This window comes from Papilio machaon, chromosome 24 (assembly GCF_912999745.1).
Source record: "Papilio machaon chromosome 24, ilPapMach1.1, whole genome shotgun sequence".
Taxonomy (NCBI): Eukaryota; Metazoa; Arthropoda; class Insecta; order Lepidoptera; family Papilionidae; genus Papilio; species Papilio machaon.
This window is the reverse complement of record NC_060009.1, coordinates 1296624-1313534: the sequence shown is the minus strand read 5'-3', so window position 1 is coordinate 1313534 and position 16911 is coordinate 1296624. Positions and strand designations below refer to the sequence as shown.

Genomic DNA, 16911 nt, shown 5'->3' with positions numbered 1-16911 from the left:
AAAGTGTCACATTTCGGTAAGAGGTGCTGTTATAGTGGTTATTTCTGTCAGAATATATATTAAACCTACTTATACATAGAAAATGACACGACAGCTACAATACATAAAGGAAATTGTGACATTAACGGGGGCGCTAGTGAGCTCTTGTAATTCAATTTAACGAACGCCTTCAGTTCAGATATTGTCGATATATTGGAATATACTTAAAATATTTAAAGGAAAATACTCGTAATGTCCACTCTATACAGTGTTACATTTGAATATCTATGGTAGTGGAGTTCTACGGTTTATACATCTTTCAACTGAAGACCTTTTTTTTATATTACAAGTTGGCAAACGGCTACATGAATTCGCCGAAATGGCGAAGCGACCGCTGCCCATAGACATTCGTAATTGCAGATGCATTACCTATCTTTAATCAACGGAGAAGAGGACGCGGAAAGAGGACATTTGACCTTCCTATGCGTCCCCTCTTCCGCCAAATCCACTTCCCTTTCTCATCCTTTCCTAATAAGAAAAGAGTGAGAAGGAAAAGAGGACTAAAATGAGTCCTCCGGTACCACACTCATCAGACTGTAGTTGGAATTACTTCCACTTGAAGTCTGTCTTCTGTGTGGTTGTGGTATTTCATCAGACGAGCTGAACAATTCCAACAACTGTTGTTGCTAACATCTACCACTATTACTTTCAACTAATTTATCCCGGTACAAATCAAACACAATTCAACTTTATATAAATTTTATTTGATCAACAACTTTTAATAGCAAAGCTGCCGTTACAATTAATTCTGACGTTAATATTGACAGCGGCGAGCTGAGTCACAAAGAACTTGAAGATGTACGGGATATAGACAGACACAAACTTGCCCTGACCACAAAGACGACAAGTGTCATTGTTGCTGTCACCTTTACTGAGCACTGGGCCCAGTAATGTGCCGCATTTCGTGCACATTACAGCCTGGAAAAAAGTGTCAAATTTATGACATAAGTTCGTAACTCTTTCTCCCACTCACCTCGCCCACTCCAGCTTCTCTTTCTTACACTGATTCTTCTACTTACTCACTTCTATCTCCCTCCCTCTATCTCTCAATCACTGACCTCAACTTTTCCTTTCCCACTTTGGCCTATCCCTCAACTTCTCTTTTTCAAACTGACTTTCGTTCTCACTTCTGTCTCCCTCCCTATATCTCTCAATCTCACACTGATCTCAACTTCTCCTTTCCCGCTTTGGCCTACCCCTCAACTTCTCTTTCTCACACTAACCTCAACTTCTTACTCGTTTTATACACACTGACTTCGGTCACTCGCACTCACCTCGCTCTTGTCTGAACAGTCGAAGAGCCTGTCCTGCAGCAGGAATGCTGCTCCGTGTGAGATGAGCGCGTCTCTCTCCATCTCCCCCAGTCTCACACCACCACCTCGTCTTCTTCCTTTCACAGGTTGTCGGGTAAGTGTGTCTACTGCACCGGTTGTACGAACCTTGTGATAAATATTTATATTAATACGAAATTCCTTTAGTCTTTTACTAATTTTTGATGTTTTGTATGTCTAGACTAGAAAATGTATTTAAACTCCATATCAAATGTATTTAAGTCAATATTTATTAAACATAGTCCCGATAATATTTCTAGTAAAGTGCGTAAATTAAAAAAAAATCTTATTTAATTATATTTCAGATGAAAGTTATGAATTATTGTCGGCTTGCATTAAATAAAAATTAGTTATTACTTAGTAAAATATATGGGAAAATTTTTAAATTAAAAAAAAAACCTATTGTTCCACAAGATTTTACAATTTATTTGGACTCTGCCTGAGGTAGGTAATTATAAAAAAGTAAGTTTTTGTAACTATTTCAAATAAGCACGATACTTGTTCACAACATTCAGATGGGATTCGAACCCATGACCGTACCATCGGTAATCCGCCACCTAAACTATTAGGCTATCACTTATCGTTGTTTTCTAAGAACAAAACATCGTCATCTCTATCATTATCTTTGACATAACAGAGATAATAATGTTTTAATACAAGTATTTTGGTCTCAGAAACCAACGAAACGTTTGTGTATATTTCATATGGTACCGTTTAACCCTTTACCTGCCACTTATCTGACACCATGTGCCGCAACCTCTGGTAATGTATCACACCAAAGAATATATCAGCTTGCATCTCGCGGCCATCAACACCGCTGTAGAGACGCTCTGTACCGTGATGCTGGTAACCAGCAGCAGATAACAACCGACCAAAGTGCTCTATCGCTGTATCTTGTTCATTGAAACGGAATGGCGTCGCGTCATGTACCTACATACACGTTTGTATGAGCTGTGTGGTGTTTAAAGATTGTTTAACACTTGGCATGCCGCGGCCACTAGAGCGCGGGTCACGTAAAAGTACGTAATTAGTAGGTTTGTGGTTGATACCAGATAGAAACGACCGCTGCATGCGTAATTCGGTGCAGTATGCCAGCATGCCAAGTGTTAAAAATAATGCTCTTGCAATGTTCGTTATAGATCAGAATTGATCTTTTTATTACCCCAAATCTATAAACCCTAGAGAGGAGAAAGTATGGAGAAGGCTTTTATCCAAGAAAGGGGACACATAATAAAGAAAAAGAAGAAATACCTAGTTTATAATCTAATATACATTTTCTTTGTTAAGTGAAGAATAAAGCAATAATAGTAACCCTTAGGGTTTATACAAGTCGAAATATATCCCTTACTAAAAATGTAACATGTACCATCAGAAATAAAAGTGTTAATTTTTTTACAAATAAATTTATCTTTTTAAAGACGATAAATCTTTTAAACATATAAATAATAATATAAAAATGAATTATTTAAAATTACTAACTTAATTACGACAATTCAAATCTCTGCATATGGAGTTAATCTACTTAATAATTGTCTAAACGATTGTACAAGACTACAAAGGATGTTACAATTTTCACAGAGGGTATATTTGGACATTTATCACGCCTAAGATATATTTCAGGTAGGAATAAATATACTAACTCACGATCTACTAAATGAACTACTCACGACTAAATGAACTTGACGAATGATGCTTGAAAGAGCGTTATTATTAAAGTTTACAAAATTAGGACTTAAAAATACCTGAATTTTAAAGAACTTTTTTTTCGAAATTTTTATGAAATCAAAAAAAAAATTTTTTTTTTAATATTTTGTTTTCTAGAAAGAAAATAATCTATATTTTATCAGGATTATCTTAATGTATGTATGACTCACATGTCCATGTAAACTGGCAGCTTTCCCCGCCATACATTCAATCATCATAGCGATGGTCATCCGAGAAGGGAAGCCGTGAGGATTGAACAGAATATCGGGGATAAGACCCGACTCTGAGAAGGGCAAATCCTCGGCGGGCCACAGCTGAGAACAGATGCCCTTCTGACCCGCGCGAGAAGCAAACTTATCACCCACTGTTGGGTTACGCTGGAAAAAAAATCCTCATAAAAGGTCTCTGGAGACATTTTTTTCGTGTCAGATTTCAAATATTATCCGGTCAGTCAAACCTTGATAAGCGAGAAACCTCTAGAAGTGAGAGTCATCGCCCGGAGTACGACCTCCACGAGCGAGAAACTCGGGTTAGAGAGAAACCTCTAGAAGCGAGAGTCATCGCTTGGAGTACGACCTCCACGAGCGAGAAACTCGGGTTAAAAAGAAACCTCTAGAAGCGAGAGTCATCGCCCGGAGTACGATCTCCATGCGCGAGAAACTCGGGTTAAATAGAAACCTCTAGAAGCGAGAGTCATCGCCCGGAGTACGACCTCCACGAGCGAGAAACTCGGGTTAAATAGAAACCTCTAGAAGCGAGAGTCATCGCCCGGAGTACGACCTCCATGAGCGAGAAACTCGGGTTGAAGGGAAACCTCTAGAAGCGAGAGTCATTGCCCGGAGAACGACCTCCATGAGCGAGAAACTCGGGTTAAAGGGAAACCTCTAGAAGCGAGAGTCATCGCCCGGAGTACGACCTCCATGAGCGAGAAACTCGGGTTAAAGAGAAACCTATAGAAGCGAGAGTCATCGCCCGGAGTACGACCTCCATGAGCGAGAAACTCGGGTTAAAGAGAAACCTCTAGAAGCGAGAGTCATCGCCCGGAGCACGACCTCCATGAGCGAGAAACTCGGGTTAAAGAGAAACCTCTAGAAGCGAGAATCATCGTCCGGAGTACGACCTCCATGAGCGAGAAACACAAGTTAAAGAGAAACCTCTAGAAGCGAGAGTCATCGCCCGGAGTACGACCTCCATGAGCGAGAAACACAAGTTAAAGAGAAACCTCTAGAAGCGAGAGTCATCGCCCGGAGTACGACCTCCATGAGCGAGAAACACAAGTTAAAGAGAAAACTCTAGAAGCGAGAATCATCGTCCGGAGTACGACCTCCATGAGCGAGAAACACAAGTTAAAGAGAAACCTCTAGAAGCGAGAGTCATCGCCCGGAGTACGACCTCCATGAGCGAGAAACACAAGTTAAAGAGAAACCTCTAGAAGCGAGAGTCATCGCCCGGAGTACGACCTCCATGAGCGAGAAACACAAGTTAAAGAGAAACCTCTAGAAGCGAGAATCATCGTCCGGAGTACGACCTCCATGAGCGAGAAACACAAGTTAAAGAGAAATCTCTAGAAGCGAGAGTCATCGCCCGGAGCACGACCTCCATGAGCGAGAAACTCGGGTTAAAGAGAAATCTCTAGAAGCGAGAGTCATCGCCCGGAGCACGACCTCCATGAGCGAGAAGCTCGGGTTAAAGAGAAACCTCTAGAAGCGAGAGTCATCGCCCGGAGTACGACCTCCATGAGCGAGAAACTCGGGTTAGAGAGAAACCTCTAGAAGCGAGAGTCATCGCCCGGAGTACGACCTCCATGAGCGAGAAACTCGGGTTAGAGAGAAACCTCTAGAAGCGAGAGTCATCGCCCGGAGTACGACCTCCATGAGCGAGAAACTCGGGTTAGAGAGAAACCTCTAGAAGCGAGAGTCATCGCCTGGAGTACGACCTCGATGAGCGAGAAACTCGGGTTAAAGGGAAACCTCTAGGAGCGAGAAACGTATAGCGATACTTTGGACTCTCGCTTATCAAGGTAATGTGTGAGGTAATGTTATATCGTTGTTTCCTTAATATTACCTGTATTCTAAGCATGATGCAAGCTTTCCTCGGCGCACGAGCAGAAAAGTCTCCGCAGAGACGCACGCTGTCTACTACAACTTCTTCTTTGCCGTGATATTTGCTCACAACAAACTGACTCTTCTCGCCATCGTAGAAACTATACGGAAGATATAGAAGAAGGGAGATAATAATTATGGGGAAATAATTTCATAAATAACTTCATCATCAGCTCACTATATGTCCCTACTGAGGGTCTCGGAGCCTACCCTAAGTTAAAGGTGACTAGGACATAGTCAACTGACCCAGTGCGGGTTGACTTCACACATATCATTGAATTTCTTCTCAGATATGTGCAGCATCACGATGTTTTTCCTTCACCGTAAGAATGTTAGATAAATGTACATATGTAAATCGAATAACACATTGGTAATGGCCGGATTCGAACACAGGACCTGCAGATTGCAAGTCAAGTACTTAACACCTGAACCCCTATGGTTTGTCAACTTAGATATAAGAAATTATGTTGTCGTGTTTTGAGATTACAGATATAATTTTATGTATCGTTAACGTTTATAAGCAGCAGTTATCTAACTAATATTATAAATGCGAATGTTTAAATGGATGGATGTATGTAGTGTATGAAATTTGGCACAGATGTAGAACATAGTCTGGAAGAAGACATAGGCTATTTAAATAGTTTTTTTTTAATTTCCATGCGGACGGAGTCGCGGGCGACAGCTAGTTACTTTATAAATATCAAGAGGTCCAAACTAAAGAAAATTTCTTCTTTCTCAGTCATAACTACCAGACATTTTTAATTTCATAAATATTTTAACATTTCCAAAGTGTTGCCAACTCACCAGTACAGAGGATCTTCAGGCTGTACCCGAGCACCTACAGCTGGCAGACCATCTTCATCTATATGTGTTGCCAGCTCGGGGCGAGCCGGGTCACGCCAGAAATACGAAGACGAGTGCTTCAACTCGACAAAATCAGATTTGTACACAAAACCCGCTGCAAAACCACGCTCGTACGCTGATTTGTTTATTATCATCGCATCTTCCATATCGTAACCCTAAAACAGGAGTAATATTCATTACTCCTTACTCACAAATTCTTGAAAAAAAAAATCTTTTGTAAGACCATAAAGAAGAATACAAAGTAGATGTTCAAGCAAACAAGTCACGATGGAAAAAATAATAGTAAGCACAAAAGAGTAAACCCCCAAAACTGGTCAACTGCCACCCCCAAATACGATCGACACCCCTAAAACGTAATAAAGACCCCCAAATGTGGATCCATTCCTCTCAAGCATTGAGTTCAAACATCTAGATCCAGTCAAGCACCCCCCAAATATAATCAAAACCCCCAAGAACTTTATAAGAAATAACGGTTATAATAGAATTAGTGCTGTATAGGTAATTAATTCAAACGTAATCAAGCCCCCTAAAAGTCAAGGCCACATAATTCACTTAAGACCCCCTAAAAAACTCACAGTATAAGAGATGACCGCAACAATAGCATTAGTACCACACGGGTAGTCATCCAGTCCTATGTTATCATAGTGCGTGGGTCGGAAGAGTGGTGTGGCTGGTGTCTGCAACCGGTATAACTTGGTCTCCGCATTGGTTCCCCATGTATGAATAGGCGTACCCATTGTCTGTTTACCCATCTGACACTGGTACATGTTACTGCAGGGATAAAGATACTTTTCACATATATTAAAAGGAAGAAGAATTATAAATAAAACAACATTGGTATCTTAGTTAACGTATAACATAATTAAATTAAAAAAAAAGTTTTTAATTTTACTTCTTACTAATATTATAAATGCGAATGTTTAGATGGATGTTTGAAGGTATCTCCAGAACGGCTCAACGGATCTTTATGAAATATAGCACAGATGTAGAACATAGTCTGGAAGAATACATAGGCTACTTATTAAGTTTTTTTTAATAACGCGCGGACAAAGTCGCGGGCAACAGCTTGTTGTAATCTAAAAGATACTCACCGCGGCGACTGATTGCAGTCGGGCATAGGAACTAATTGTGCCAAGTTGCTCATGAAAGCTGATTTAGACAGCTCTAAATGTGTTGTCCTGCCTGAAATAGCATAATAGTATTATAAATGTACTATCAGGAAAGCTGTCGGTATTCCATCTTAGTGACAGTCGCGATAAACGACGAAACGGAAATAATAACCAATACGCAGCTTTTAAATGTGTCCACGTACGAAAGAAGTTCGAATAGTGCACGAATAATTACTTTTTACTATTACGCCATAGTTTACGTAACTGACTATTACCTAATTGGTTATTTTGTAAGAAGGTGCGGATTTTGTCTTGTTCCAAGGAACAAGATATTTTTTTCTAAGTGGAACACCACAAAGTGCCCTGACTGTACATACTTTTGAAAGGTTACGTTACACAGTTTTATTTTCATGCTCTATTAAAGATATTTTTCTGTAATTGGAACAATCGTAGTGGAAAGAAAGAAGGAAACTTTATTGGTGGCTTTGTTAATATGGCAACATTGAAAACAATAGGGACAATATACATAAAAAAGATTACATACTTGTTTCTATTTTCACATGTCTAACTATATGTTTGAATCTATCATACTCGCGACATATTACCTTTGTAAATCTCCTGCTGGGTGACAGCGATGTCCAGGTAGACCTGCTCCATGGTGCCGATCAGCTCGAGCTGACCACTGCTCAGGTTGATGACGGGCCTCATCATACGAGCTTCTGTTGTGAACAGGAAAACGCCCGCGTATTGCGAACATATCTACGAATATAAAATTCAATCATTTAACGTTAAGTCTCCGGGCTTCTGGTCACAAAATTTTTTTTCCTTATAAGTTGGTTACGAAAGTTAAAATTAAAACTATAAAATGGTGCCATGTGTATGTATTAAGAGTGGCAGTCTCGCCTGATAATGGCCACACCAAACCACAACACAATAAAAGCCTCAAGTGCGAAGTAATTACGTTTTTCGTCTGATAAATGTACGTACCTTCCTTATCCCTTCTTTTTCTAGTAAAGAAATGATAATAAGGGGATTTCTCACCTCTTTCTTCGGTATGACAACGATTTCCGTAGTAATAGGCATTTCTTCTCCCTTTATTTTCAAGGTACGTAAATAAGCGGTTGATCTGTCCACTGTATCTTCGGAGAAGTAGCCCACTAGCCGACCGTCGATAAACACTGGATACTTGTATACATCTTGTGATAACGGAGTTTGTGATACTGAACTGATTGGTTGCATACCTTTGTACAAAGAATAACACTAATTTAATAAACGAAATAAAAAAACCAGCCTGACTGTACCTATAACACTCAGAAGAATAGTGTGAATAGCATAAAAGCTAACTTGTTAGAATTCTTTTAATTGTTTAGTCTACAGATCACAATGAATACAGAAATACAAACGGGGATTTTACTTTAAAACCTATAGTAGTTTGAACTTTAGTATGCATTGATACGACGATGTGAAAACAATAACCAGTAAAACGCCTTTGAAAGTGTTTGCACGAAAAAATATCGGACAGTATTATATGATTTTTTTATTTTATTATCCCGTCATTTTTTTTTGTAGGTAGAACACCGCGTATTTCCCTGATTGTACCAAATTCGCAAAAAACTATTAACCTCTTATTTGTCTGGTAATAGTAGTTAAACTATCTTTAGGTTCTTTTTATATTTTAAAGTGGCTAAATGAATTCGCCGAAATGGCGAAGCGACCGCTGCCCATAGACATTCGCAATTGCAGATGCTTTGCCTACCCCCAATCGACGAAAGAGGAGAGGCACAAAAAGAGAATATTTAACCTTCCTATACATCTCCTCCATCAAATCCACCTCCCCTTCCCATCCTTTCCCTATAAGAAAAGGGGTGGGAAGGGAAAGAGGACTAAAATTAGGTACTTTAAGGTATTATAAAACTAATATAATAAATTATCACATTTAATTCAGATTGAATTCATGAAAATGTAAAATAAATATTTAAAAATAAACTTACCACATTTCTCCAACACAAACGGCAGAGAATTTAATAATTTAGGATCAGGATGTTGTGTTACCTGTATAAATAATATATTTTATTAAAAGAGTCTTAACATGATTAATTAAATGGAAATAAGAAATTATAACAAACCTATCTAAACAATTTAACTTTAATAAGTAATCACAAACTTAATAATAAAAGACACGTTGGATCATAAATTTAAACACTGAAACATTCCAATATAAATAGATAATAGGCTATATATAACATAATATATAGTCTAATATAATATAATAGATATAGAATAATAATAGACAATAAAATTGTCAGTTAATGAAATTTCTATATAATTTCTCATTTCCATTGAATAGCACATAAGATATTACATAGAAGAATTCGAATTTAGTCTAAATAGTGTAGTTGATAGTGGCTTTTCCCTTCTTGACCTGAGATTTTACAAACGATCAAACCGACTAAAAAACCACAAAAAAAACTTCAATTGGACACAAACTACTAAATTGATTAATATAAAATTGACTTATATTAGAATCTTTCTTTTAGCCACTATCTCTATTACTCTTTTACAATCTTTCAGATTGTCCTTGTCGCGACTGTATAGAGTGACGTTTAGTCTATATTTCTGTCTCACCTGTGCGGAGACAGTGAGATGGTTGAGAAGTCCGCAAGGCGCTCCATCAGGCGTGTGAACTGGACACACGAAGCCCCAAGCATCAGGCAACAGCTGACGAGCTTCTGTTGTACGCATCTCCATAAAGAATGATCCTCGATGGATCGCTCTGAGATCGTATTTAAATGTTTTTTTTAATTAATTAAATATAGACAAAATTTATTTTAATAATATTTAGAATATATTAATTTTCAGTAACCATTTTTAAATACAAAAAAGTTATTTAGTAAAATGTGAGTGATAGTGAACTTTGATCTAGATAGTAGACTTTGGTCTAGATAGTGGACGTAAATTTAGATAATGGACTTTAATCTACATAGTGGACTTTGGTCTAGATAGTGGAGTTTAATCTAGATAGTAAACTTTGACTTAGATAGTGAACTTTAAGCTAGATAGTAAACTTTAATCAAGATAGGAGACTGATTTAGGTAGTGGACTTTAATCTAGATAGTAGACTTTGGGTTAGATAGTGGACTGCAATCTAGACAGTGGACTTTAGTCTAGACAGTAGACTTTAATCTAGATAGGAGATTTTGGTCTAGATAGTGGACTTTAATGTAGATAGTGAACTTTTTCTTACTTAAAGTGTGACATATATCGCATCCTGTTAATATTCTCAGCCACAATAGTGAGACCCTTGTACTGCGCGAGGGTAACGTTGTTTGAGGGCGCATTTCCTGTCGCGAGGAAGGTTTCCATACGTTGTTCCAACGTACCCGCCATTTTTACTATGTTCTGGATTTCATTCTAGAAATAAAATGTAAGTTAATAATAATAATAATAAAACAAGCATATTATTGACTTTATACAAACAACTCTGGATTTAACCCAGTTTCACACGAGGGCGGAACATTAAGGCAGAGTAGTTGATAATGCAGTACATCAACGCACACTTGATGTTAATATTACTGTTATACTGTGTTGCCATTATATATAGACTTACCGTAGACCAGACGAATTTCTTAGGTGATTTAACACGTTTTAAGATATTAGCTTTGATGACGTATAACAACATCTGTAGCCTCTCTTTTAGTACCTGCAGGTATAAATGACCTCCAACTTGTAATTCTTGTACCATTACTGAATCTGCGCCTTCCACCTAAATGATAAAATTAAATCTTGAAGAGATAAAGTAATGTGTCTTAATTAGATGGAGTTTTAATTAATCGTAATTTAATAGCTGATTGATACCGGTTATAATGACATCGAAAGGTACAATATTCAGTCGCTACAAAAGACATATTAAGCAGTTTATAGTGTATACATTTAAAAAGTATAAACAATACATAAATCCACTACTAATACTAATTTAAGATTTAAAATACATATGAATAAAAGTGCTATAAGTTACTTTAAGATTTAACAGAATCACTTGTATTAAAAAGTCAACTTGGAAGTGGACTCTGAATAATAAAGTGGACTTTGATTTAGATAGTGGACTTTTGATTTAGATAGTGGACTTTGATGTTCATAGTGAACTTTACTTATTTAACGACATACATCACATCATGTTAATATTTTTAGCTACAATAGTGAGCGAACAGTTAGACAAACAGTAGGATTTAACAGTCCCTTTTATTAATACATATTGTTGTCACTATTTTATCAAAAAAGAACGAAAGACATGGCACTATCCATTAAATATGAATAAAAATGTCCCTAGTAGATAGAATTCTACGGGTAACTTACCTTGCATTTGTTCTGAACTACGTCATATAACTTCTGTATCATATACACTAGAGCGTAGAATTTACTCTTATAATCACTAAGATGTATTAAAACACATCTCTTCAGCAGGAAGTCCGCAGCCTCCATATCGGAGGCCCAGGGAGGTAACTCTGAGAGTTTGGGTCTGAACATCTTGCCGAGATATGCTCTACATTCCTCCGAGTTATGGAGACCTTCTTCGTGTAATTCTCTGAGTATATTTTGCATGCAACTGTAATATTACTTTTATGTCAGAAATATTTAACAATAAAAAGTTATAAAATTCCAAGTTTTTAAACAAAGATTAATATATTAGATTAAAAGAACCTATGTCAGGAGAAGGTTTTTAGGACATAAAACATAGTCTAAAAGAACATATAGGTTACATATTAAGTTTTTTTTTAATTCCGTGCAGACGAAGTTGCGGGTGACAGTTAGTCAAAAATATTTTTTAATTTCTTATTCTTAACGTGAATGTGCCTTTTTTCCTTCGAAGCTTTGGATTGCAAGAATTCATTAAGCAACCTATCGTAACTAGAAGACAGTTTTCTAAGACATAATCATTATCATCATCAGCTCACTGTACGTCCCCACCGAGAGGCTCGGAGCCTACCCCAAGTTTGGGGTGACTAGGCCATAGTCAACCACGCTGGCCAAGTGCGGGTTGATTGACTTCACACATATGATTGAATTTCTTCTCAGATATGTGCAGGTTGCATTACGATGTTTACCTTCAACGTAAGAACGTCGGATAAATGTACATATGTAAATCGAAAATCGAAAAACACATTGGTACATGGCGGGATTCGGACCCAGGACCTGCAGATTGCAAGTCAAGTGCTTAACCAATGAGCCACCGACGCTAATTCATAATATATAACATTAATACGAATAAAGTCGTGAATATTAACATACAATAGACAACCGAAATCTATGGTTCTTCTTATTTCTAACGTTACTATCAAATTTAAAAAATAAATTCCATATTGATACCTACACACGGTTCTTAGAAAAAGGGTCTTGACAGACAGACAGACAGACAACAAAGTGATCCTATAAGGGTTCCGTTTTTTCATTTCGAAGTACGGAACACAAAAAACAGTATTTATGTAGTAATTTTAAAAAAAAATCTTTCAAGGAACTGATTTACTAAGCTGCGTTATACTTACTTGACATAGTACAAATCATCTTTCTTTCCATGTAATAACAATCTGTATATATAGTGATCGGGAAAGTCAACCAGACATTTCATAATAAGTAACACCGGAGCATAGTACATCATCTTTCTATGAGAAAACATTAACTTACACGTACCATTCTGTAGGAAATGTAACACATTGTTCTGAAAAAAAATTATAATTTAAGAATCAAACATGACATCTGTAAAAATAAAACTAGCTGTCGCCCGAGACTCCGTCCGCGCGCAGTTAAAAAAAATGAAAAATAGATGTTGGCCGATTCTCAGACCTACTGAATATGCTCACAAAATTTCATGAGAATCGGTCAAGCCGTTTCGGAGGAGTACGGGAACGAAATCTGTGACGCGAGAATTTTATATATTAGATTGTTTACAATAAAATATGTGAACAATTGTTTATCATTAGCTTATCCGAACTCAATAATAAATCCTTAAGATTGATCCAATGTCTGTATTAATTAATCAAACCTGGAAAGGCGAGAAACTTTTACGAGCGAGAACCATTGTACAATCACATTTTTTTATATGAAAAGGTGGCAAACGAGCAAACGGTCACCTGAATTCGCCGAAATAGCGAGATCAACGTTACCCATAAACATCCGCAAATGCAGATGCGTTGCCTACCTTTAACCAATGGAGAAAGGGATGCATAGAAAGAGGACATTTCCCCTTCCTATGCGTCCCCTCTTCGCCAAATCCACTTCCCCTTCACATTCTTTTCTTATTAGGAGGATTAAGAGGGCTAAAATTAAGCCTCCGGCACCACACTCATCAGACGAAACGCGGAATTGCTTCCACTTGAAGCCTGTCTTCTGTGGTCGTGGTATTTCACCAGACGAGCTGAACAATTAATGCATTACGAGAGAAAAATATGCAAAAAGTATTACCTGGGTAAGCAAGTATCTAAGAGACTAGGTTCAACTATAAACTATGAATGGGTACATGGATCAATCTCTCTAAAAGATAGATCCATAAAAAAATGTAAAATGCATAAAAAATTTTGACTGTACACTTCAATTTAAATTTGAAATAGTGTTTCATTATTAACTGTGGAGGTATTTCTACTTACAGTACTTGTCTGATCCGCAGTAACACATCTCACTAGGACACCATAGTCGGAAAACAGATTCCCTCTCATCCTCCAACCTGAACGCTTGATTGCCACTGGATAATTACGTCGTGTGACCAGCAACATACGTGCTAACCTCTCATGACCCTATAAAAAAATATTCAAGTAAAATTTTATAAAAATAAAAAAAAAATAAAAAATAATTTAATTCAGACCATTATAAGTCCATACATTGTTAGTAAAATAATACTTATAACTATGTTAGTAAAGTTAAGATTAAAAATTAAATTAAAAGTGAAAATTAACAAAATTATTAAATAAATACAAATTAAAATTAACAAACTTAATAAAACATCTAATTCATAAATCTAATCTATAAGTAGCAACTATTTAAAAAAATTTGAAATGGTAATATTCATTAATATATTACACTAAATCAGTGTTCCCCAAAGTGGGCGATAACGTCCCCTTGGAGGCGTTTGAAACCTAGGAGGGGGCGATAAGAGGCCCAAAAAATGGGGGGCATTGCAATTAATTAAAGTAACGAAATTGTGGTTTTTAAGTTTTAGGGCTGAATAAAAATTAGGGGCGCTCTGAAATATAATTGATTTTCAAAGGGGGCGGTGAAAGAAATAAGTTTGACAATCACTGCACTAGATGTAGCCCCCTGACTCCGTCCATGTGGAATCAAAGAAAAACTTAGTTAGTGGCTGATGTGTTTTTCCAGACTATGTTCTACATATGTGCCATATTTCATCAAGATCCATCCATCTAAACTCATTTTCACATTTATAATATAAGTAACATTTCAATCCAATGCCAAAATTAAATAAATAATGATTTATAAAATTGTATACATAGATTATTTTATGTTTACACAATTTAATGACTGTTTTTTATTACTCAAAATATCTCAAGTTTGAATAGAACTTAATGAATAAATACCTTTATAACAAAATATCCTCCCCACTCATCAGCATGCTCATTGTGCTGCACCAATTCTTCAGGAGACATGTCAGATAAATGGCAGATTTTTGACTGAAAAAGTCAGTTACAGTTCCTGTTTTACTTAAAGTTTTAGCATAATTAAAAAAAATAGTCAAAACTGGATATATATACTTCTAAGGGACTGTAAATATTCAAACGTAATAAACATTATTGTCTTGTTTATAAAATTAATATACTTTTTTTATATCATAAGGTGGCAAAACGAGCAGTCGCCTGGATTCGCCGAAATAGCAAGGCGACCGTTGCCCAACCTTTAACGGAGAAGGGGATGCACAGAAAGAGGATTTTTCTCCTTCCTATGCGTCCCCTCTTCCGTCAAATCCACTTCCCATTCCCATCCTTCCAAATAAGAAAAGGATGGGAAGGGAAAGAGGACTAAAATTAGGCCTCCGGTACCACACTCATTAGACGAAACGCGGAATTGCTTCCACTTGACGCCTGTCTTCTGTGTGGTCGTGGTATTGCACCGGTCGACCCGGCCCATTCGTGCAACCAACAAATATTGTTGTTGCGGTATCTACCACTGTTAAAACGTGGCATTATGGCATTCAGTTGGGATATGATTTTTCATAACCAGTTTTAAAAAGTAATTTCTTCTGTAGTTTAAAGTGATCCTTCATACCTTTAACATAACAGGCAGACTTCCGAGAGATCTATCAATGGTTATAGATTTATTATCAACGTTAAAAGTCATTCTTATTTTAAAATCACCCTTGTATGTTGCAGCTCTTTGTCTACATTCTGTAGGCAGAACTCTTTGTGTTTTAACACCAACAACGTCCATAGGCACACTTGGTTTAGCGAAGGCAGCTTCGTCTATCGTTATTTTTATCTTTTCACCACTTGGTAACTCAAATTCTGCTGGTATTAAGTCCGCGAGTGCAGTTTTTAGGCCTTCTTGTAACATATAATTGAATGAATCTATGTGCGGTGTTCCGAGACATTGTAGATACTGCAAAGTTTAAGTACAATTTAGTTTTAAAATCATATAAACAGTTCATATTAACTATAATTTTTAACACAAATTATGAATGAACTTACCGGATTTGCTATTTTTGGAGGTCTCCGATAGTCAGGGTGACTGGTATATGATAGTGAAGGTTTTTGTAGGACTTTCTTTTGACTCATTTTGTATGTTATTCCACATTCAATTGTATTTTATTTAAGTTATGTTTAAATTTAAACACACGTGTTGTTATCAATTATCATTTATTGCCGATGACATTGACAATAAATTGTCATTGTGACTGCAAAATGACATTTTTTCCACAGAGTAAAAATTTCAAATTCTGTCAAACGAAAATGTTGTTAATTTTTTTTAATTTTAATTTTTTTTATATACAAAAAAATAATCGTGAATTCTATAGTTTCGTCTCTTCCGTAGGTGATATCTCAATGTTGCACAATATTTGAAAGCGCATCAATTTTTTACATAATTGCTGTGATTTAATTTTCAGGCGTTATTTTTTGTGTAAGACTTATAATTCTGTCTTTAGAACTTTAAATATTTTCTGGAAAGTTACCGAAGTACTACAATACCAAATTAACAATCTGCTTTCCTTAATTAACCTTGAATTCAAAATAATATACTTAAATAATCTAAAAAATATAGGTAACTATACACACATTGAAAAAGAATTACTGCAAATTTTTAGATCAATTATACGCCTCATCGTCGGAGTAACTAAATCTATAATTTATCACTTGAATGCATTTAGCCTCAATATGTGATATAAAAATAAACCTTATCAACAAAAATACGATTAGAATAAGTGGCGAGTGTGGTACTAGATTACAAATAATGATACGAGAGATTTGTAGCTTAGGAAGTGATGAATTTATAACTTTTTATAACAATACAAGTCAAGTTCAGACTTTTTAATTAATTGCAAAATATTCCCTTTTAAATATTATTATGTGAAATTAGTTATGTAAATATTTAAACAAACATTATATTTACATAATAGTAGAAGCAAAAGTTCTAAAGTACGTATTTTATAAACGCACGTACGCATCCTAAATACATACTTAGGAGTAAACAAATACCAATAGACAGATTTGAGTTCTAAGATTTCTCGAATATTCTTAGAACTTTCGAGAAATTCTAAAGACGTAT

At 36.4% G+C, this 16911-nt stretch overlaps 1 protein-coding gene across 1 annotated transcript; it reads right to left on the bottom strand.

Moving 5' to 3' along the window:
* Positions 1-747: 747 nt before the first annotated feature.
* LOC106719273 (DNA-directed RNA polymerase I subunit RPA2) lies at positions 748-16025 on the bottom strand. Its single transcript, XM_045683884.1, has 20 exons — positions 15837-16025; positions 15418-15747; positions 14733-14825; positions 13788-13934; positions 12690-12862; positions 11503-11752; positions 10757-10912; positions 10394-10560; positions 9775-9922; positions 9141-9201; positions 8191-8390; positions 7755-7908; positions 7132-7222; positions 6616-6811; positions 5981-6195; positions 5139-5277; positions 3245-3451; positions 2097-2300; positions 1314-1478; positions 748-957 (listed from the first exon to the last, which is right to left on the bottom strand). Exons 1-20 carry the CDS (start codon positions 15921-15923, stop codon positions 748-750), a joined length of 3393 nt encoding a protein of 1130 aa, XP_045539840.1. The 5' UTR covers positions 15924-16025.
* Between the last annotated feature and the right edge of the window lie 886 nt (positions 16026-16911).

Excerpts from the sequence above, each read along its gene's own strand:
- LOC106719273 (XM_045683884.1), bottom strand. The coding sequence starts at position 15,923 with ATGAGTCAAAAGAAAGTCCTACAAAAACCTTCACTATCATATACCAGT. Across the intron at positions 8,391-9,140 it reads GTTTGTGTTGGAGAAATGTG|GTATGCAACCAATCAGTTCA; the intron begins GTAAGTTTATTT and ends CTTTGTACAAAG. Across the intron at positions 5,278-5,980 it reads CCTGAAGATCCTCTGTACTG|TTTCTACGATGGCGAGAAGA; the intron begins GTGAGTTGGCAA and ends TCTTCCGTATAG.